General features: G+C 37.2%; 1 protein-coding gene and 2 pseudogenes across 2 annotated transcripts; 2 read left to right on the plus strand and 1 right to left on the minus strand.

Annotated features, from left to right (window-relative positions):
* Window positions 1-355: 355 nt before the first annotated feature.
* Window positions 356-7,845, plus strand: LOC110046536 (uncharacterized; annotated as a pseudogene). The gene is made up of 6 exons (XR_016204241.1): window positions 356-410; window positions 2,424-2,692; window positions 4,400-4,514; window positions 4,758-4,865; window positions 5,295-5,473; window positions 5,941-7,845. The product of XR_016204241.1 is annotated as an uncharacterized LOC110046536 (transcript).
* A 985-nt stretch (window positions 7,846-8,830) lies between these two features.
* Window positions 8,831-13,122, minus strand: LOC110046504 (uncharacterized). Its single transcript, XM_089279828.1, has 7 exons — window positions 13,107-13,122; window positions 12,566-12,816; window positions 12,332-12,446; window positions 11,918-12,025; window positions 11,247-11,425; window positions 10,089-10,413; window positions 8,831-9,137 (listed from the first exon to the last, which is right to left on the minus strand). The coding sequence occupies exons 1-7, from the start codon at window positions 13,120-13,122 to the stop codon at window positions 9,094-9,096; spliced, it is 1,038 nt and encodes a 345-aa protein (XP_089135954.1). The 3' UTR covers window positions 8,831-9,093.
* Window positions 13,123-19,986: 6,864 nt separating this feature from the next.
* LOC149116475 (uncharacterized) lies at window positions 19,987-22,535 on the plus strand (annotated as a pseudogene).
* Window positions 22,536-22,934: the final 399 nt, after the last annotated feature.

Below are 22,934 nucleotides of genomic sequence, written 5' to 3' on the forward strand. Positions count from 1 at the left end.
ATTAATCACACAATTAGTCAGTTGAAAGTTTAGGAGCTAGCTGTTTTGGTATGAAGAGTGATGATTAACTCAAAAGCATAATTATTTCAAATATCAGATGCCCACCAATTGATCTGCTAATAAAATCGATTTTTGCATGTCTTACTCACTCTAATACAAAATAATAGTAGAAAAAAAAAAGATAGAAATGAATTATTTTTAACGAAGGCTCTTGGCATTCATAGCGCTGAAAGTACGTGTTATTGTATACGAGAACACGCAGCGTAATTTGAACTAGCATTTAACTCTCGCTGAGTCATTTCAGAACATCTGCATGCATGGTTATTTCGTGTACGAGTCGATTACTTTGAGGAGAATGACCAAGCCAATCTTATGCGCCTTGTTCCTGATAATCGCTGCGGCTAATGAAGGTGAGTGGCAACAAAGTTTTCCTCTCTGTCCTACATCTTCATCCATTTGGTATTTAGAAGAAAACTGATATCAGATTTGCCACCAAAGAACTAATATTCCTTGATGTCCGAAGTACAGATAGATCTACCGTCTTTTTATAGTATTTTGCTAACGACTTGCAAACATTCTTTGTCAATTTTGGTAGGGTCATCATTTTTGCATCTTTTTCTCCCACTGATTGTTCTGTCCTTCAATGTGTGCATAGGCAAAACGTGTCCATGTAAATATTTACTATTTATTTTTTCATCGGCTATAAATACAGGAATTTTTATCGTCATTTCGTCTTGCCTAATCGTACAACTTTACTGGCTTACAACTCCTAAAACAAAAACTTCAACCATATTTGTCTGAATTTATGAAAACAGTGTTAAAGACTTTGCACCAAGATAGCGGGCATGTTTTTGGAAAATCGGTTAGAAAATGTACATAAATATGGCCATGTCGTACCGAGAGTGCTATCTACCTCGTGTACTCTTAATAGAGTCCATACCATGTCTATACAAGCCTTTGAAGTCGCTGCAAATGAGTCGAACGAGCCAAACAAAGCTAAATTAGAGATTACATTGATCATTTGGTTCGCCGCGGCACTAATTTAGACTGGCTTAACCTCTGCGATTTCACCTAAATGACCTCACTATGTCTTTACCGTGGGTTAAATTAGCCAGTCACGCTAACAAGAGCATGGTAAGCAGTGGAATCGGTTATTTACCTCTATATTTCAGCCAAAAAGTAGCCGTTACGTGACATTTCATCTCAATATCTGACCGGATTCGCAAAAACATAGCCATAGAATTTGACTTGTCACTGATAATCTTGCTACAATTCTGTCCTAGAGCTAGCTTTCCACGAGGCTTATCGTAGCTCAAATAGCAGCAAATTACTCTCCTGTATGCCTTTTGAGGCCAGGAAGACTAAATTCACCGTCTTTTCGTTGAATCATGAATTGTACAATTTAATTAAGAGTGCTTTTAACATGAAATTGGAGTCTAAATCAACACGAACGTACAGATATCAAAAGCGCGGCGGAGAGCCAATCTATTGCTTTCTAAAGGCCTGCATCGTCCTAAATGGACTGAGCAAGAGCTTCCTACATCGAGAATCGATTGAAATTCAAACAAACTAGGCCATAGTTAGCAGTAAGCGAACATTCAACATGTTGTCGTTACGTCAATTATCGCCCGGAAACCACGCAAATAAATTTCTTCCGCGCTAGCGAATCACAGACAGTTCTGATACTTAGCTAAGCCGAGAACGCCTAAAATTGATAAAACAAGGAAATTCTACTCACGATCAGCGCTTGAACTCATGTTATTCTCTCTCCTCGTGGCCATGTTTTGCTCGCAAATAGCAATGTCCTGGATGTACTTCAATTTTGTAGAGCGCGGAATGGCACATCCAGATTTCAACAAATTTTTTTCTAAGTCTTTAGCTACATCAAAGTTCAGGACAAATGATGACACCAGCAGCTAGAGATGTCTAGTCCATTGCACGTCTAAGCCCTAGATTGATGTGGCTAAAGAGTTTTGCCGTCTAAAGCAAGTACAACATTATCGCCACAGGGCAAACGGCCTACTGTTAGGGGACTAAATGTGACCCGCACAGTTTACACATCTCCTTAGGCCCGCCTCACGTACGATAATGGACGACGCTTACTAGCAAATCGTTAGACTTAGCCCTTCATTGGACTTAATAATGTCCTCGGGCAGACTTCCTTTAGACAGCAAATACAGATCGCTAATCGTTGTAAATCTAGAGGAGTTTAATTTAAGAATGCGCCAGTTTCTAGAACTGCCTTACTGTTTACAACTTTAAATATTGAGGAGAACATTGTGCCTCCAAGAACAATCATAGCTATGTTTACTGCTTTAGTAGTTTACGTTAATGAGATTCGTGTCGTCACAGTGACTCACCAATGCTATTTTACTGTCTTATTGTTGTTGTTGTTGTTGCTGTTGTTTTTAAATTCAACATAGTCCATTCCGATGATCAGGACTGCAGGAAAATTAAATTCAACGCGCAAACCACGGATAAGGTTCTTATACATCACATGATCAGGAGTGTGAAACTTCCCAGCCAAGACTTGTGTGAAATAAGCTGCTACAAAGAACCAGACTGTGTGTCTTACAACTACGGCCCAAAGCAAAGTGAGAAACCATGGTGCGATTTGAACAACCGCACTTATTTGCAAGTCTCAACTGACGATTTTGTAACGAAAGAGGGTTATACTTACCGAGACGTGTTGGTAAGAGTGAGAACTTTAAATCAATATCAATCAATCCGTCGAACGATCGTTAGATCAATTACTCAAACCAACTTTAGTTTAAGACGGTGACATATAATAGCGTAAAAGATTCTGGGCCTTGCATAGCTATGTTCAATAACATCTTCAAAATAATTATTTATAATGTTTAATTTATTAAGGTAGCTCGATAGGCTGAAAAATGACAACGTTCAGAAAAAAAGATCTTTTTACCCAGGCAGTGAGGCCTGGGTTTAAATTTCGGCTCCGTTTTTTTGTTTTTTTCGTTTTTTTTGGTTTCCTAGTTCAGTCACAAATCGCTGTTTGGTCTCTAAAGCGCATGCGTCAACTTTGCATGTGTACAACACATGGAATTTACAGAACGAGTAATAAGCTATTAATCGATTCCAAGAAATGAAATCAAAAGCAGAAGAGCTTAAGCACATCGATTCGATTGAATTTCGTACAACTTCAAATGCATAACATTTAGCTCACTTGCAATATAGCTAGTGCTTCTCAGGATAACGACTGCCTGGATACACGCAGTTTAGAAAAAAAAAAAAAGGTATGTAAGAATTAAAGCCCTTGAACACTTGCAAAAAGTTTTTCGAAACGATCTTGCTGAATTTGCCTCTAGATGAGTGTAAAATTTAAGGAAATTAAGTTAATGATGGTATTATTTTTTTTTCTCGCGTACCAACGGCCATAGCGACGGTTTTTTACAGTCAGAAAGTGACCACAAATATAGATCAGTTTGAACAAATAAGAACGAAAGTTTGTATAAAAGCTATTAAGACATGCACAACAACTTGTGACAAGCGTTGCCTGAATCACCATCACAGGGTCATTCATTTCCCTTACAAAATGTAATATTTCCTACAACTGCGGGAACCTTTTTACAAAACACAACAACCATTACCCTCCCCCGATAAGCAACCTGCAAACGCCACCCCTTCCCCCATCCCTCCCTCTCCACCCCTACTTACTGGCTTGTTAAATACTTAATACATCGTTTAACTTTAAGTGCACTTTTCAGAAACGTCTACATTTGTACCAACTGATATCACGGCAAAATTTCCACTATGGAAAGCATTTAAGATAAATTCCTGAAATTTGGAGCACTCAAAGACTAATAGTATCGTGATGCAATCAACCAAGAAAAATCGTAACATTTTAAGATCTGTCACGTACACTAGATAATTTGTCCACTGGGTTTGGCGCAAATAAGGTTTTTACAGACGAAGCCTATAACAAGCACTGAAAACAAGAGTTAGCTGTCACAACTTTGGTTAATTGCACAGAACGAAAAAAAAACTTACAAGATAAGCTTGCTGGAAAGTTAAATCTTGTTTTGTAAAAGAGCAGGACCTGTTGGCGTCAATACTATAAATTAAAACCATAAAAGGGTGTGGCTGGTTGCCATAGCAACCATTTTAAGTAAAACCTTAAAAAATTATTTTCTCCTCATGAGTACAATCACACGCAATTAATATTCCTTCACCATATTTAAACAAACCTTTGAGCCTATCGAGCCACTTTAGACCAAGAGAGACAGTAGACACTGATGAACGGTGGCCCTCTAAGATCAAGATCACGATTTACAGAAGCAGAGAAAACCTGTATACAAACTTAGTCGATCTAAACATGATCGTTTAGGAATTAACCTCTCAGTAATCGCGGTTACACCTTATTAATTAAAATCTATTTCAGAATTCCTGTCTAAGCAGCCCTTGCCCAAGTCACTCGGAATGTCAAACAGGGTTTGGTGAACGAGGATACCGATGTGTTTGTTTTCAAGGTTACTATGGAAATAAATGTCAATTAGGTAAGGGAAATGACATTAACTCAAGCATCTCTTTTTATGAACAGAACCTTCCTAGCCTGAAAGAATAGGTCGGCATAAAAAAGAAAACAAAATTATATTGGGCTTAATGCGATTGGCCAACATTCCATCCAGCCATGGTAGCTACATAAACACTACCCTTAACAATAGCGAGGAGGTTAAGCTTTTCTAACATATAAACGTTTACGTTTGTCAATGTAATTTTGCTAAAATTTATTTTTTCAGGTATTAATGACTGTTCTGAGGCTCCTAAGACAACTGGAATTTACACAGTTTTTAATCACGGTTTTCAGCCATTTCCTGTCTACTGTGATCAGTTAACTGACGGGGGAGGTATCTTATATGTTTTATTGTTAACTCCTAATAATTGCGCTTTCAGTTCCCTGATTAGCCTCATTAATCGCAATCATTAAAAGCATTTGACAAGGTAGTATTCGATCAGAAGAAGAAAGTTAAACCACAATCGATTTCGGTATCATCGGAATTCACTTTTCAGCACTACATGTACATCATATATTTACATCAATCTTAACAGCAATTTAATCCAGAAAATTTTATTTTATACTTCATGCTACTTGAGTAGGTCATACGAAATCCATCCGATTCCCATGATTGTCATAAGGGGGGTCTCACGTTACGAGTGGATGTGGTTTCGTCATCGATGCATCCAACATCCTTGTGTAATACGGGCTATACACAGCCAATTTCCTCTTCTTTAAGGTAAATATTTATTTGCGTATGCTATTTTTTCCTGTTGTTAAGGTTGGACAATGATATTCAAAGTTGTTGGAGGAGTAACTTCACACCTTATTGACCAGTTGTGGTCTTCATCCGACACTCTGACTGAAGACATTGACGCAGCACTAGACACAACTTCAGCCCAGCAAGGACACTACAAAAACCGCTTTGTACAAAACTGGCAAACTTTTAACCCTCAAGAAGTAAGTAGAAATGAATAGGGTAATCAAAACATTTCTATTTCTGATGCAAAGTATTTGATTAGCAAGACAGTGCACTTTTGAATCAAACTAATGATCAAGTAATACAAAGGGCACGATGAAAAGTAAGGCGTTTGAAGTCAAAATAGAAAAGAAATTCCCCTAGTCGCATCATGCCACTGAAACCCGGAAAAGCCTCGGCCTGATGAGCCACTTGGCTCATATGCAGACTTTACCTTACATGAAATCGACTAAACTGAGGGTTTTTCTGGTGTCGTCGTGACTTCGACTGTGATTGGCTTCATGTTTTTTTTTTTTTTGGTTTTTGTTTTTTTTCACACCTGCCGGGTTTAAGGTACCTTACACTCGCAAAGTCTTACGAGAGGCGGACATATTTAGTCTGGTTAATACATGTTGTGTAACTGATAATTAAATTACACAAATTGTTATAAGTGATTATATATTTGTAGGCCAAGGTTGTGCTGTACAGTGGTGGAACGGAAGTCGCCTCTCTCAAGTTCAACGCTGTAGGGACAGACAAATTGAGCTGGTTTTCACAAGAAAAGCTTGTTCAATCACCATGGACGGATTTAAAAACTGCAACAAACTTACAGGCCTTTAGCATCAATGGTGCTGACCGTATCTTTGAGATCAGCGGCCGTTACACAGGGTGTTCGACAGACTATGGTTGGTTTTTGATCCCGAAAGGCAACTGCCCTTGGGAAACTCGTCTTCCTCAAGCTAGTATTTTATCAGTACAGCAAACTGGATACCTTTGTCAACTGGAATCAATATGGTATGAAAAAGGTTCGCAACGTTGAATACAAAAGGAAAGATACAATCGACTGAAAAAGTTCTAGATAATTATTTCCGAGCATCAGTACGTGCTTTGTCGAAGTACGTACAAGATGCCAACCATGCGAAACATGATGAGATTCCATGCTGCTATAAAAGAAGTACTGATCAGACTTTTAACTCATTGGACCGGTCTTTTTATCTTCCATGACTCCTTCCGTTAATTCAAAATATTTTTGTTCAACGTTAAAGAAACTTGAAGGGTATGGGTATTGGTCAAATTATAGTAAGTCCAGAACTTAAATTTCTTTTGAGGTGAGCAATATACGACTATGGCGTTCTATCACTCGATAATTACGTCACGAATAAAAACAACAGCCATGCTGGATCCGTCATCTTGGATTTCTTGATCTTTTCCAAACGTCAGAAAGGAAAAATGAAGAAAAAAAATTAGGCAAAATCAATAATACAATACTTTAATGTCCTAAAAATGTAAAAATTACTTCGTGAACGTTATTTTCTAAAAGCCAAAAATTCAAGACCTAAGGAAACATTTCTCAGGTCATGCATCAATTTCACTCTGTAAGTCTAGCATCAACTTCCGAGTACAATGAAATATAACGTCAAATTGGTCTTCGTCTATGGTAATATTTTGATATAATGTCGCAAAGTCTAGCAGCTTTCTCTTGAATACTGTAAAAAGTTGTCAGCGGTTAAAGTTGACCCAGGTACCTGACTTCTGTCAGTGAAAAGAGCTAATATGAAAAATAGCTAAGATAATTTTACTTTTTCTTCCTTTTCTAGCTGATGTTGGAGTTGCAGAAGTAATGGTAGTATACATTCGCTGATGGTTTGTTTACACGTAAACATTCTAGCAATAATGGCAAAATTAAAGTTACCAAAAAAACCTCATAGCATGGTAATGTTTTGAATAAAAGTAAGAAAAACGCATCGAGAATTAAGCTCTCAAGCTGACCCTGCGAGAGAAAACTGAACGTGAGGTTTTCCATATTTCAATTAGAATAGAAGTTTTGCGTTAGTTGAAAACACAACAAAACACGCATTAAGCACACTTACAAGGTTTGACATTAACCTTCTGGAGGATGCTTGGGAATTTAATCCCGAGAAATTAATTAAAGTGAGATTTCTAAATAGTATTCAAAAAGCTACCGTGCTGTAAGTAGATTTTTAGTATTTTTATATTTTTGCACTTATTGCTCATTTGGCCGCGCGTATTGATAATAATGTTGCATAATGATAAATAGGTGAACGACACGAAGATCGTGCTCATGCAAAATAGTGACTTAGATGTAAGCGTTCTCCAATAATATATTTGTGCTATCCAATTAATTGTTATTGTCAATCCGTTGAGAACGCAAAAGTCAGCTGAAACGTTTATAAATAACACCAAAAAAAAATTCCTCTAGAAGAGAACGCTAATTTTATAAGCGATACATTTGGTTGAACTAGTCCATTTTAAACTTGTCCACAGTGTTCTGTAGCGCGGTTTTGGTTCATATGTATTTAGGAAGACCCTTGATTCAGACCTCCTTGCAACCCAAAGGAAAAAAAATAAAGAAGCAGTCTTTCACTTTCGACCTCAACGTAAACTATCAACCGTTAATTACACAATGCCAAAATGGTAAAATTAATAACGGCTGCAAAGCTTTCAATAACAGACACTTATATTTGCACTTAGCAATGCAGCGTTTGAACTGTAGATATCGATATTAAAGCTTCTAAAGCAGCTATCACAGGATACCAACAATTTTGAAATAAAATGAATAGTCGAATTTTTCACGACCTCTAAACATGATAGTTCCAATCATCTTTTGGGTCCCTTTTTGAAAGCTCCGAGCAAAAGGTAATTTGTTCGTTTGCCCTCAAATTTTGACGGGAGCTATTTTGACACATAAGCAACAAAAATCTCTCTGCGAATTGTTTATTTCCAAGTATTTAATCTCCGATAGCGATTTTTTTACGGTCATTCCCTATTTTTTGAATCCAATGTCAAAACTTTTTTTGTAACTTTTCACTGAAAATTAATATAGCAAGTCTCAGACACGCTTTTTTTAGAGGTCGTTAACAATATGATAATTCCTTTCATTTCAAAATACTTTGTATAGATTGATAGCCAGCTCTATAAGCTTTAATTTGATACGGGTTGTAGGTATCTACAGTTTAAACCGGATGCGCTGCATCGCTTGTACGTAAGACACCTCGAAAGGTAAAGAGTAACCATAGCTGCTCTCATAATGAATGTAACATATACCTTTTAGTATAGATGTTTTAGACTCTGTTTATTTAGTAAAAGTATTCAATTGTTTTATTTTTGTTTGTTTGTTTGTCTGTTTGTTTATTTGTTTGTTTGTTTTTTTCAGCCCAGGCTGAATATTCCTTTTCTTCTGCCGATTTTAGGCTGAAATTCTTCTTGTGAAAGTTCTTAGATAAGTTAAAGAAAGGGACACAAAGCGATGAAACGTCAGATTATCTGTCCTTTCATGACATTGATGGCGTTAAGACTACATGCAATAAGGTCTTTCTAAAAAAAAAATCATTGTATACTTTTCAAAATCCCAGCTGAGTTTATTCTTAAAATGGTTTTAACATTTCGCAGATTTCAGCCTTATAATATATTTTATTATAATATATAGAAAAAGAGTATATTAATTGACTAAAGGTTTAATTAAATTAACTTGGCAATGGGCAATTGTCATGTTATCCGTCTGTTGGTCTGACCAATATAAGAGAACTCCTCATCAGCACACAAATAACTGATACAGTGCTTGATAAGATATAATGACCGATGATGTGCCTTCTTGGTGCCTTCATCTGGCAAAAACGGCTAGTACGTCAGCGATACCAACATCGCCTGGAAAATTAAAATATCAAACAAAAATAAATGCATCACTGGCTCTTGACTTCTTAAACTGGAGTTCGGTACGGTATAAAATGGTTACTTTATGGATCGTTAGTCAGAACAACCTAACTTTGAACTACCTCAATCATGATCTAAAACAAATTATTTAATTTTTGCAGATTAATGAACAATGCCTGGTATTCTGGTATCTCGTTCTATTTACAGGGGGCGCGCGAAATGAACGAAATTTGCATTTGATAAGTTCACTCTCGGACTTTATCACAGTAATATTAATAAATCTATTTGAAAATTTTATATCCTCCCACGAGCCAGTCTCACAAAAACGTACAGTCATACCTCTTTGCAATCTATTTAAAAATTTCCTCTTATTTTAACCTCATAACAATTAATGGCCACCTCTTCACAGCGACCGTGTGGGTTCGGCGTGATTTTGTAATCGGAGGTTTTTGTTGACCCCGAAAGAAAAAATATCCGGAAAAGGTCATTTCAGAACAACTGTCCCCAAGGCAGTCGTTGGAAAGAGGTTCCACTTTATTTTGCTGTGTGGCCCTATCCTAGATCTGCTGACATTTGGCCAGTTATGTGCCTTCCAATGTAAAATGCTCCTCCTAGCCGCATCGTTCTTGTGTTAACTTTCAACAGAGGGTTGTTACCTCGTGAGGCGATTAGCCTCTGGAGAGGACGTTATAACTCCCTGCATCAATAGTGCTTAGTTTAAGAAACTAAATAAGTTAAAAAATATGAACTGTTACAAAATAATCAGTTCTTCTTCAACGCTTCCTCGGCCCGAAACTGTGCTTTTCCTTCATTCTGCTGTGATACTTTGTACTCGCACGCGTGTGCAATGTAGAATGTAGGACTAAATTGTAAGTAAATTGTAATGAATCTACTGAGAGTCACATGCATTACTAGAAATAGTTAACTACGAGACCTTGCACTTACCATAATTCTCCCAAAATACAGCATTTCCCAGCTTGCTGTATTGAATACTTGGTATGGCGACACGAGTTTCCCAAGGGCAAGAAGCAGCGGTAATAACTAACCAACCAACATCAGCATTACAACCTCCATAGGACTTGGTAATCTCGAAGGAGCGATTCCACCCTCCATTCATGTCAAAAAACAGTAAGTTTGCGGCGGTAGTGAGGTCATTCCATGGAGACGAAATAAGGTTTGCCTGCGAAAACCAGTCTAACCTGTTTGTGCCAGTAGCATTGAGCTTAAGAGAGACAACTTCATTTCCTTTCTCGTACAACACTAAACGAACCTAAAATCACAATGTAATGACATCATTCGCGAAACAAAGGGGTGATTGGAACCACCTCTCTGGGTTTTCGTGGTAAACAGATATCCTTCGGCGTCATCTACAATTAAGGGGATATATGTTTTGCTGGTAATGACTTTGTCTATCGTCACATAATGTCAGTAAGTCCGCCATCTTGGATCGGTCGTCTTGGATTTCACTAATTTCTCAAAAACCTTGGAAATACGTGAATTGGAATTAACCAAAACTGATAACAGAATGTAAAAGGTTACTCCGCAATGTTGCTCAAGAACACTGAAAGAAAGAAGAATTATATTCTATCCAAAAAGGCAGAATTTCGGCTTAAACTATACAATGTATACCAGAAAAATTGTATGCGGTTGGTATGGCAATGTCAAAAAATAACGTTGACACAGCAAACGCGTCAAAGTCTTGGTATAGGATGAATGAGCAACTTCCTCCCCCCCCCCCTTCCCCCTATCTTGCAAGTCTTAGGGGCAACAGAACAGCAGTCGGGGGGGGGGGGGAACGACCCTGGAAAGTTCGGAATATGTTAAGAAAATATCGAACTTAAGTTACCTTTGGTCACGTTCATTGTTTTTTAAAGACCAAATTTAATTCTGTAACTTAACTCTCGAGTGTTCCTCGTTTCGTCAACCTTGCTTATTATCGAAAGAAGACTCGAGGACCAGGATCATTAAGTTACTCACAGAAACTAGTAATGTCAGTTGCTATCGACCGATATAACAGGAACATAATTATGTAAAGCTCAAGAGACATTCAAGTTGTTCTACGATTTATCACAGCTCCGTTTGATAAGCTAGCCTTACGTTTACCTCCTGAGGATTAAATGTTGTCCAGTTCAGAACAATTCGGTTCTTGTAGTGTCCCAGATGCGTTGTAGTTATATCAAGGGCACTACTAACATTCTCTGACAGTGTCAAGGGTGAATTCCACAAATGACCCACTTCTGGTGAAGAAACGCCGCTCACTGCCTTGAATATCATTGTCCAACCTTCACAAACACAATAAAATTGTTCACATGTACAAATTCCTCTCATTTAATTATAAAGTTTTATAAGAATGCCACCAAATGGAAAGGGTACATCGCATACGGGTTATAATTGGTGTTTAAAGAACCAATAATTGTAACCTATTATCTTTAACCCAAAGAAGTGGAAAGCTTTTCTCATTCCACATCTTTTTCTGTCTATGTACTCAGACTGTTTTAACCGAACTTGTTAAGCATAGAACAGCACAACACAACAGAGCACATCACTCGTCAAAACACCGCATAGCAATTAATTATAACATAACACACATCGTAAATAGTAACACAGCGTAGCGGGACGAAAGGTAAGTTAAATATTATTAATCATACATAGACGGAAACGTTTGCCACTTGCCGTTTCTCTTCCATGTCCTTAATTTGGACTGAATAAACAACAACAACAACAATAAAGTAAGAAACACTGACCCACGATTAAAAAGGGATAAACTTAATCACCTCCTTCGTCGTTTGTTTGATCGCAGTAAACAGGAAATGGATCCAGGCCGCGGTTAAGAATCTCGACAATTCCAGCTCTTGGAAACGCATCCACGCAATTATTAACAGCTAAAAATAGATTTGTAGTCAAAAAATTATTTTAGTATAAAATAAACCGTAAACACCTGTAATCTGACTTTCAGCTACTTCAGAAAAAGAGAAGCACCACCAGATGAAAACAACATGCATAACGCAAATATTTCAAACCCAGAACTATCGCCGATATGTCAATGTTTTGCCATTGAATTGAAGCTTAAGAATGGGATTGTTGTGAGTAGGCTTCTGACCATTATGGCTGTTTGTTTGGGCTGCTATTACAACAACTTAAAGAAGATCTTGGAATCTATGCTACACATTGCTGCTTCTTTCCTTTACCTTTCTCGCAGTTTTCTCCGGCATAACCAACGTTACATTCGCATAGATATCCCTTGTTTGTAAAACCATTCAAACATATGCCATTATGCGTGCAAGGGTCACTGTAACAAGGGTTCTGGCGAGGTAAACAAACAGCCGATCACAAACACATATTGACACATTTGGTGTTGTTGGTGGTGGTGGTGGTGGTGATGCTGTTAAAAGAAAGCCAAGTACCAGGTTTGAATTTCTCACCTGTGTAGCCCTGTACATAAATCCCTCTTTTGTTTTAAGATCTTCAGAATGCCTTTTATCATCAGAGTTGCTGAGCTCACAAAGCATTTTGTCGTTAATCGGTGGGCCAATGTTAATCGAGACGCACTGGCTTTCCATTGTGCATAGGTTCTCACAGGAGGCGTGCATTCCAATAGAGAGGTTTTTTATCACATGACCAACAAGGGTATAGCCTTCCACTGGTGTTGTAAACTTTAGAGATCGACACAGACCTGAAAAATATTTGCACTGGTCAATAGGTTTGTGTGCCAATCCTGACAGACTTTTTATAGAAAATTCGGGGAAGAGAATGGGGGATGATGGATCAAAACAGGTATGGTCTGGGTAATAAACACACTTTTTTTCGAAAACTATAGTCTTTAATATTAACATAATGCAAAAATGTATTGCAATGTGATGTGAACAAGACTCTCTTAGTTTATTACTTATTTTTTTGTATTTTATTTTATTTTATTTTTTTACAATACGGGATAATTATCAAGGAGCTAAAATCTTCACTCACTTGTTGTTCCATACATACTAGAGTGAATTCGTATAACCCGTTCCTTATATGTTAATGAGGCGCATAATATTCTAATGACCAGGTTGGGTACGCAAGGGATCGTTTTGCCGTTGGAATATACTGGACTGTTTAAAATCTGAACCAGAATATTCTTCGCAAGGGAAAAAATAGTGAAGGTGCGCGAAATACGCGTAGTACTTTTGAACATTCTTGCCATTTTTTGATGTTACGTTACATTATATGGCGGGCTTTCTGACGCCTGTGGCTGAGAAACACTCGCGCCGGTACTTGCACGCCGACATGCAAGTATCGGAAACTTGTTATTTTGAGTTAATGTTCACAATTAGGAATTTGAAGCGCTAGGAGAGTTTCCTTTTCTATTCAACCTTAAATTCCCAAAATTTGGAAATGGGGACGAATGGTACGGAAATTTCCCGGGAAATTAAATTTTCCAGAAAAAGCGGAAATTATTGAATTTCAGCAGAGCGAACCATTCAACCGAAAATACCGGAAAATTTGGGTACACCTCGCGAGGTTGTTAGTCTTGTGTTCCTAAATTCCAGAAAATTCTCTTCCATTCGTCAAGGGAAATTTCCAGAAATTCAAATCGGAATTTTTCACCGAATGGAAAGTACCATTGGTTTTAAGTTTGGTGCGTGCCTTTTTAATTGTTTTTCTCATTATCATTTAGTGATTCTTATTAGCATATAAAAAACGGGTTACACGAATTCATTCTACCGTGTGTTAATATTCAAAGTTTTAAAAATGATCGAATTTATTGATGATTTTGGCAGTTTTGGGAAAATTGGATGTTGCTTGTCACTCAAGGTCTTCGAAAGGAAAATACAACAGTTTTCTTGCCGTCGACCAAGTTTGTATCAAATAAGCTCCTTCTAAGTACGATACTACGAAATGATAACTAAACATTAAAGATGTACGTTCCCACACTCCACCATTCTGTTTAAATCATACTCTAACCGCGAAATTGGTTGTTTCTTTCAATCTGGATTAAGGAGAGAATCAACTTTCAATTTCATGGTTAACTCCACAAAGAAAATTAAGTGATCACTAGATGTAATGAATTGCAAAGGTAATGTAGCATCCGTTCTCAGGTAATGATGTAATTACAATTTCAAAAATGGATCATATTTCCTTTTTTCAGGCTATTGACCAAACGATTTTACGAAGCCAGAGTTCACTTTTTGTTATAAGGGGAAAAGCAAAGTAATAATGCAAAGAAAATCAGCAATTGTTATCAATATTGACACCGGCTTGCAGTTTTACAGGGAATATACATTTTACCCGGCACATGGAATGAATTTACTAACCTTGTTTGGCATCTGTGATACAACTTAACAAAGCGTCGCAAAGGATAATCGTAAACAGACGGAAGGAATAGTCTTTCGTAAAAAACATCACGGAAAACTGTAGATCACTCTGTCACGTTTTATGTATTTGCAAATCACCGGACAATAACAAGAGAGTTGCTATGCCGTTCGCTATGACTGACTATAGTACATCAAAGGGAGCTTGTTGTTAATTATTTACATCATTTGTTAATTGGATCTATGGTTAATGGAAAACATGGCGCAGAGAAGGTATATGTCCATTTCAAACGATAATAGACGGAGCAAGGAGTGTACTTCTCTCACTTTGCTATGGATAAGAAACAAATTAAAAGTACTGAAGTTGTTGTTGTTCAAGAAACAGATTTAATTCCTGTAATAAGAACTAGCAAATTAGCATTAGCCTATTAATCTTCAGGCATGACGTGGAGTTGTTCAAACAGCGGCTCAGCAAGATATTGCAAAGTGTTGATTTTGAGACTTTTATAAGAGAAAATTGCAGAAATGAAACTTTAGGCTATTGATCAGGCACGTATGAAGGACAGGTTGTTGAATTGATCTATGATAGATTTTCGTTGATGTGAAAAATGTCAAAGTTAATGTAAATATTCCATATTGCATGCTTAAATATGATGCCTTTAATTATCTCATCTATTGGTTTATATGAGGGGAAACATCTGACAGAATGAAAATATAAATCGTAACAGAGCTGGAAATAGTATTTGCCATAACTGAACCAGAGAGAAAACAAGATTAAAAGCGATCTGCAGTGGGATTCCGTGAGCTCAGTAACAGCCCTTTGTTGTACCCCATAGAACTCAGATGAAACGTTTAAGCTAATTCATAAGAACCATGTTTTATCGCACTGCAGGATTTTTATTTGGAAACCGCTAAGCAGTATAGCTAATAGCTAAATCAAATTTTGTTCCTTGATTCTAGTTGGAATTTCAAATACTTGAATAGCTCTATCACTGGAAATCTGGCTGCAAGAGTCGCCCTGTCAGAAAGGTGCCTAAAACTGAACAATCACATAGTTTCTTCATAATCTTGTTCAATCATCTTAGAGTGATTGCTTCTTTTAACATAAACTTGAAACGTAAGGCCAAATGTCTACATAACCGCAGAATTACTGTCTTTAAATCTCACCAAACGCCCACGGGTTGGAGTGTGAAGACTTAAATGCAGTAAAAAAAAAAAAAAAAAAAAAAAAAAAAGACTCGTGTGCCTGATTTTTGCAACAGGGTGATTCATCTTATTTATAAGGAGAGCAACCCTGCATGGCGAAAATGCCATTATCAAAGTGACACAGTCACCCGAAACTTTGTGGAGATGAAAAAAGAAAACACTCAAATGAAAACCAGTCTGCAATTTTATGCTCTAAACAACCGAATTGCGTTAGCCCGATGACTAAAGCAATGTCAGATTGACGTCAAAACAATTTCCCCAGACGTTGAGATAAGCGATGGTTGTTTATGAACTCAGTGTCAATAGATTTAGAAAGAGAGCTTTGAAAAGCGAGGTTTCTAGTATAGATATATTTGTTTTGTTTTTAATTATAGCTGCCCCCAAGAATTGCAATAGTCACGAGGCGCCAAATAGCCTCTTTTCAAAATTGTCATTCCTCGATGCTCGCGTCTAGTTCTCAAGAAGGTTCGTTGCCAACTTGTTACCTGATTGATCAAAATTGTGATAGTATTTTTTGGCTGGCTTATCTTGTGTCTTCCAACATTCTCTTTGATTAATCATGCAATTAGTCAGTTGAAAGTTTTGAAGCTGTTTTGAAATTATAAGTACAATGATTAACTCCCAAACATAATTATTCCAAATATCGTGTGCCCACCGATTGAACTGCAAATAAAGTCGATTTTTTTCTTGTCTTCCTCACTCTCACACAAAACAATGGTAGAGAAAAAGTAATAGAAATGAATTGTTTTTAGCGAAGGCTCTTGGTATTCATAGCACTAGACTGACATTACGTAGTATTGTATACCAGTCGTGCTTTAAAATTAAAACAACCAGAACAACATGCTTTGTGAGATTATGTATGACAAGTGTTTAAATTTACAATCTGAAACTTCAACTGAATTTCAAAATTTTTCAGGAGACGCAACGGAATTTGAGTTAACAGTTTTTGCCTCGTAAAACAAAAATTGTATATAATTTAGCTCCTGATATGTCATTTTCAAAACAACTGCATGGTTATTTCGTGCACGAGTCTACTCAAAGGAGAATGACAAGGCTAACTTCGTATGTCTTATTCCTGATGATCGCTGCGGCCAAAGAAGGAGACTGACCACAAATTTTTGCTATCTGTCTTATATCTCAATCCATTTGGTAGCTAGAAGACAACTTTGCAGCCAGTAGAAAATTTACTGAATGCCCAGAGTACAGATGTATCACTCCCTTATAGTGTTTTACTGCAGACTTGCAAATGTACATAGTCAATTACGGTAGCGTCATCTTCCTGCATCTTTCTCACCATGTAATTGTTCTGTGCATTAATGTGTACATAAACGGGACGTAAAGTTTACAGTGTCCATGTAAATATTAAATACTTATTTTCCATCAGCTATAAAACAGGCACTCATCATTGTAATTTCGTCTTGTCTCATCGTACAACGTTACTGGCCTACAGGTCTTAAGTAAAGCTTCAACCACGCAAAAGTTAACCAAGAAGAGCCCTTTGTATCTCCCGGGCGGGAATGTCCTTGTTAAAGGGCGGAAAATCTGAGCAAAAGTCCTAAAGTAGACCACTGTTGCCGTGTGAACATGTACCAGTATTTCAATGGCAACGTTTTACGTTCTTGTTGTTTTGTTTTTGTCACTGTTTTCTTGTTGTCTACCAAATACGGAATACAGGTTTCAATGCAAACAAATAGAAGGTGTCAAATTGATATTTACAAAAGTTCTTTCTTATCCGTCTACCACTCATGCATAGCTGCTTTTACCATCGACGTTGATTGTCTATAGGGCTCTGCAAAAGAATATATCGTTCTTAATCTAGAGAGTTAAAGAATGTGCAGGTTTTCAGCGCTGCTCTGCGGTGTACGAATTTAAAAATCCAGGACATCATTAAAACGTGGTCATTAATAGTTTAGAAGTTTTCATCAAAGAGCTTCACTTTGGCGTTGACGACATGCCAATGCCATGTATTTTATTTTCCTTTTTCTTAATTCCTCCATTTTCCTTTTTCCTTTTCAGCCCTTGTCCAAGTCACAAGGCATCTCAGACAGGGTTTGGTGACCAAGGATACCGATTTGTTTGTTCTCAAGGTTGCCAAGGGAATAACTATCAATTAGGTGAGGGAAATTTATACAGGAATTTCTTGTTATTTGTGTGGAAATGATATCTGTGATGAGAAATAGAAATACAAGTACAAACCTTTTCATGGAGATATTGTACCTTCCGAATGCTTTGAGCCAAAACATGTCAGTGTTTCTAACGAGGCTATGTTTTGTTTTTCCTCTAAATCCTAATAGTCATTTCTATGTGCGCAGTGTTGGCATTCAGTATTTAGTGAATCACCCTGAACAATTTTATAGAGAGTAAAACTAAGCATTCTTGGAAAGGTTATTTAGAAAGAATGTCATGTCAAGGAACATGGGCTGATGCTATCATAATTCAAGCTGTTGCCAATTGTCTTAATTTATCAATTCATATTGCTGAATCAAATGCAACTTTTTCTCCAGTTACTGTTGTTGAACCAGTGAATGTTACAAATGCCCTAAACATTTACATTGGACACCTAGATGAATTTCATTATGTTTCCATAGTAGAAAACAGAACAATGGAGATAAGAGACAACAGCAAACAAACAAAGAAATGCAAATGAAAACAAACCAGTTGATAACAGTGAAAAACGTAAAGCTTACAGAAGAAAATACATGAGAGAATACATGAAAGACATAAGAGCTGATGATAACTTTAGAATAAATGAGAATCAAAAAGGAGTACAAGGCTGCAACATTAATAGCAAAACATCTAGGAACAAGAAACACCAGGCTGCTAAAAGGACAAAATTGAACCAGAACATGTCAGAGAAATTGAGCAGCGCTCCTTCAGAAAACGAAAATCAGACAACCCGCAGCACATAAGGCAAATAACCAAACAGTCGGTAATAAAAATAAAAAAGGCTGAGGTCCTGGCAGGTGTGTCGCTACTAACACGTAGCAGTCATGAGTTGCAGCCACAAGAAAACAAGTGCGATGCAATTTCTATGATAAATTTGTTTTGCAAAAACATTGCATGTGGCCCAGAATATATATGCACTTGTTGTGACCAATTGTGGTTCAAGTGCTCTGTAGTGAAATGTGATCCAAACAAATATAGGGCATGTTCACTAGACATTGTTGAGTCCTGTCTTACTGGTTTTAAGTGTCAATGGCACTAACTGGATCTGCATGATTTGCAATAAAAAAAAGTCTAAAAAAAGTCTGAAAAAGCAATTGTCTAACTTGCAATAAAAAAAGGTCTAAAACAAGGCAGGTTACCCATCTGTTCCAAAGCCAATAAGATGGGTTTTCCTTATAATCCTAATGTATTGAATTTCACATCACTAGAAGAGCGACTAATATCATCTCGTATACCTTTTATGCAGATCCGTGAACTATCTTGGGGTGGTCAATTGTCTATTCATGGAAACATTGTCAATGTGCCAAGTGATGTAAATTCGACTGTTCATTGTCTCCCAAGGCCAAGAAGCAAATCACAGACCATTCCAATAAAACTTAAAAGGCGACTTGGTTACAAACATCACTATCAGTTTCAGATTAATTGTCAGACCTAAGAAAGTATTGGATGCAGCCAAATATCTTGGCACTGGTGAATTATTTAAAACTGAAGGCATAAAAGTGCAAAATGCATGGGTAGATGGCATAACTTCGCAACCCGTGAAGAATGGGGTGAGTTTGTTCAAAACCCTACCACATCCAGTGATGATGTGCAAAATTATGAAATGTTCACAAATTGTCAAAACAATATTTGCACTGCTGATGTTCATAATCCAGACAGAGAAAAAGACACCAAAAGGATTACCAGTGTTTCCTGTCAAAATGTTACATATATTAGATGAAGACCTTATTTTTATAAACATGCTCAACTAATGGCTGCTTATTAACATGATGCACTTTTCAACTTAACACCTTACAAATGCAACACTTCTTAGTTCCAAAAGAGGTAAAAGACAGCACTTCATAGAATAATTACCACATACCATGAGGTGGCTCGAAGGAGCCTTTGATTTGTTACGTGAATTTCTGCAATTTGATGAAGAAATCTGGGAAATCTGTGAGTCTTGGTTTTGCCAGATCTACATGAAATTTGCTTTTGCTATGGCAACGTAAAAAAATATGGGTACACAATCGACATATCAAAATCCCCGCGAAGGATGAATGATTATACGATATCTATCCGATTCCCATGACTGTCGTAAGGGAGGTCCTAGGGTACACGTAAGGGTAGATATGCTTTCAACGTCCATTCAAAATCTTTGTCTACACCATTAATTGTAACTTCCTTGTTGTTAAGGCTAGACAATGTTATTTAAAGTCGTTGGAGGGGCTGCTCCACCCAGTATTGACGAGCTGTGGTCTTCATCTGACACACTTTCTGAAGATATTGATGCCGCAGTAGACACAACTTCAACGCACCAAGGACACTACAAAAACCGCATTGTACAATACTGACAAACCTTTAACCCTAAAGAAGTAAGTAGACGTGAATACGGTAATCAAACATTTCTATTACCGATGCAAAGTATCTGACAAGCAAAACAGTACACTTTTGTATCAAATTATTGACCGCTGGCTCCCATTTCTACACCTGGGTGGAGAGAGGCACTGTGAGAGTAAATTGTCTTGCCCAAGAACACATCACAATGTCCCCGGCTTGGGCTCGAATCCGGACCGCTTGAAACGGAGACGAGCGTACTAAGCATGAACCCACTGCTCCTCCACAAGTCTTAGGAGAGGCGGACAAACTTATTCTGTTTGCTACATGTTAAAAAAACTGTTATAAGCAATTTTACTTTCTATTGTAGGCCAAGGTAGTGCCCTACATGGGTGGAATGGAAGTCGCTTCTCGCAAGTTCAACGCTATAAGGACAGACAAATTCAGCTAGTTTTCACAAGAAAATCTTATTCGATCATCATGGACGGATTTAAAAACTGCAAAAAACTTACAGGCCTTTAACATCAATTGCGCTATCCGCATCTTTGAGATCAGCGGTCATTACTCAGAGTGTTCGACAGACTATGGTTGGTTTTTGATAACGGAAAGCCACTGCCCTTGGGAAACTCGTTTTCCTTAAACTATTATTTTATACAGCAAACTGGATACCTTTGTCAACTGGAATCAATAAGGTATGAAAAAGGTTCGCAACGTCGAATACAAAAGGATTTGAGGGGCACAAATATGTTCTATTTACCAAGGCTGTGCAGCACCAGGGATGGTCTGAGGTAATTCCGCTTCTTTGCGGCAAAAACATGGTTTGCTCTATCAGAAATAATACGCGCCATAGCCGATACAAACGATTTTTCGAAATTCGTCGTGTAAGATTTTAAATTTTAATTTTTTCTACGACATAATTTTAATTAATAATACCAATTATTAAATTCTTAATTTACAGTGAAGTTACTTATATTATTGACAATGTTATATTATTTTCATATCTTTTATTGTAAAGTACAGGTTTACGCGACGTATCCATAAAGCCGTATGAAAGGATGCCTTTACAGTGCTTTAAAAAAACTTTACGGACATAGTAAAGTACAGCTTCACGCAACTTCATGATGCGATAAAGTTCCTCAAATGTATCCCCTTATGCGTCTTTACAGAACCCCGTAACGACGCTTAAAGTTCAACTTTACGATTTCGTAAAGATCCGTGAAAAGTTCCGTAAATACGAGCTTTACGGCAGCTTTACGGCAGCTTTACGGAACAGTAAAGTTGCTATTTCGTGCTGTGAATTATTGTAATTTTATTTAGTTACATTTTAACTAGTTTGTATTTTCATTTGTTAATTAGTTTAGTACTTAATGTACATTTATGTTATTTTAATGGGCTTCCCACGAAGTAGCTTTTTAGCTAAGCGGAATGATCACGATAAATGAAGAATTACTTAATTTCTTTACTTATGATCGGTTTAAAGAACTATAGATATTTCCGAGCATTATACTACGTGCTTTGCCGAAGTACGTACAAGGTGCCAACCACGTGAAATTTAGATTAGTTAGATTCCATGCCGATGTAGAAAAATTTACTAATCAAACTTTTAACTTACTTATTCAGACCACCCATTTTTATCTTCTATGACCCCGTCCGTTAATTTAATATTTGTCCAACATTAAAGAATCTTAAAGGGTATAGGGCAGTGGTAAACTACTTTTTTCTCTTTTGAGTCATGCATCATGCGATTATCACGTCATAACACGTGATAATTACGACATCTAATTCAAATCTTGGATTTCCTGATTTTTTCCAAGCGTCAGAAGTACAAAATGCCTCAAAATTAAAGCAATACCTAAATGTCTTAAATACGTAGAAAATAACTTCATGAACGTTATTTTCTAAAACCATAATATTCCAAACCCAGATAAACATTTCTGTCATGCTTCAATTTAACCCATTAAGTCAAACATCAATTTCCGAGTACAATAAAAGATCATATGAGACCGGTCTCATATGATATTTGTTCGGCAGCTTTTTCTTGAATATTGAAAAAAACTATGAACGGTTAAAGCTGGCGTAGGTCACTCATACCCACCTTGACTTCCATCAGAGGGTTAGTATGAGAAATAGTTTAATGTTTTACTTTTTCTTCCTTTTCTAGTTGATGTTGGAGTTGCAGAGGTAAAGATAGTGTACATTCGCTGATGGTTTGTGTACACGTACAACGCAATTAAGAGAAAACGTAAGTGCAGGCAAGAGCATGAGGCTGTTATAATTGCTTTATGCACAAAGCACAAGACGACCTATGTAGGAACTTTAAAATTTGACAAGACAGTACGATTCTTCCACTGATTGTTTGGGGTGTATGTGGAAACCATCTCTTGGTAGTCGCTATGAGTCGTGATACGGTTAATGGCTTGAGTGTTAACGTTTTGAGGTTACGATTACGAGTTAGAGATGAACAAGTTGGTGATTGCTGTCGACAAGAGCATCGACCGTGCTACGCGCGGGGCTAACGCAAGATAACCTGTGACGGCAATGTTTTGTTTGACGGAGTCAGCGCATATTGGGAGAACTACGAAGAGATTAATGGTCTTTTAAAAACTGTCAATAAAACGAACAGAACAGCAAAAATAGGTCCGCAAAGCGTACTTGTGTGGGCTTAGATTTACTTTTATTCCATTCAGTTGGAATGCTAGTTTTAAACGTCAGTATTCGGGAGTTAAAGTACTACAAGTGAATAGGCCATCACTAGAACGATAAAGGTATAAATTTAAATAAATAAGGTAATATTGACTATTAGGTATCAACATAG

Source organism: Orbicella faveolata, unplaced genomic scaffold (assembly GCF_042242905.1).
Source record: "Orbicella faveolata isolate gen_17 unplaced genomic scaffold, um_ofav_v1 contig_12, whole genome shotgun sequence".
NCBI classification, from domain to species: domain Eukaryota; kingdom Metazoa; phylum Cnidaria; class Anthozoa; order Scleractinia; family Merulinidae; genus Orbicella; species Orbicella faveolata.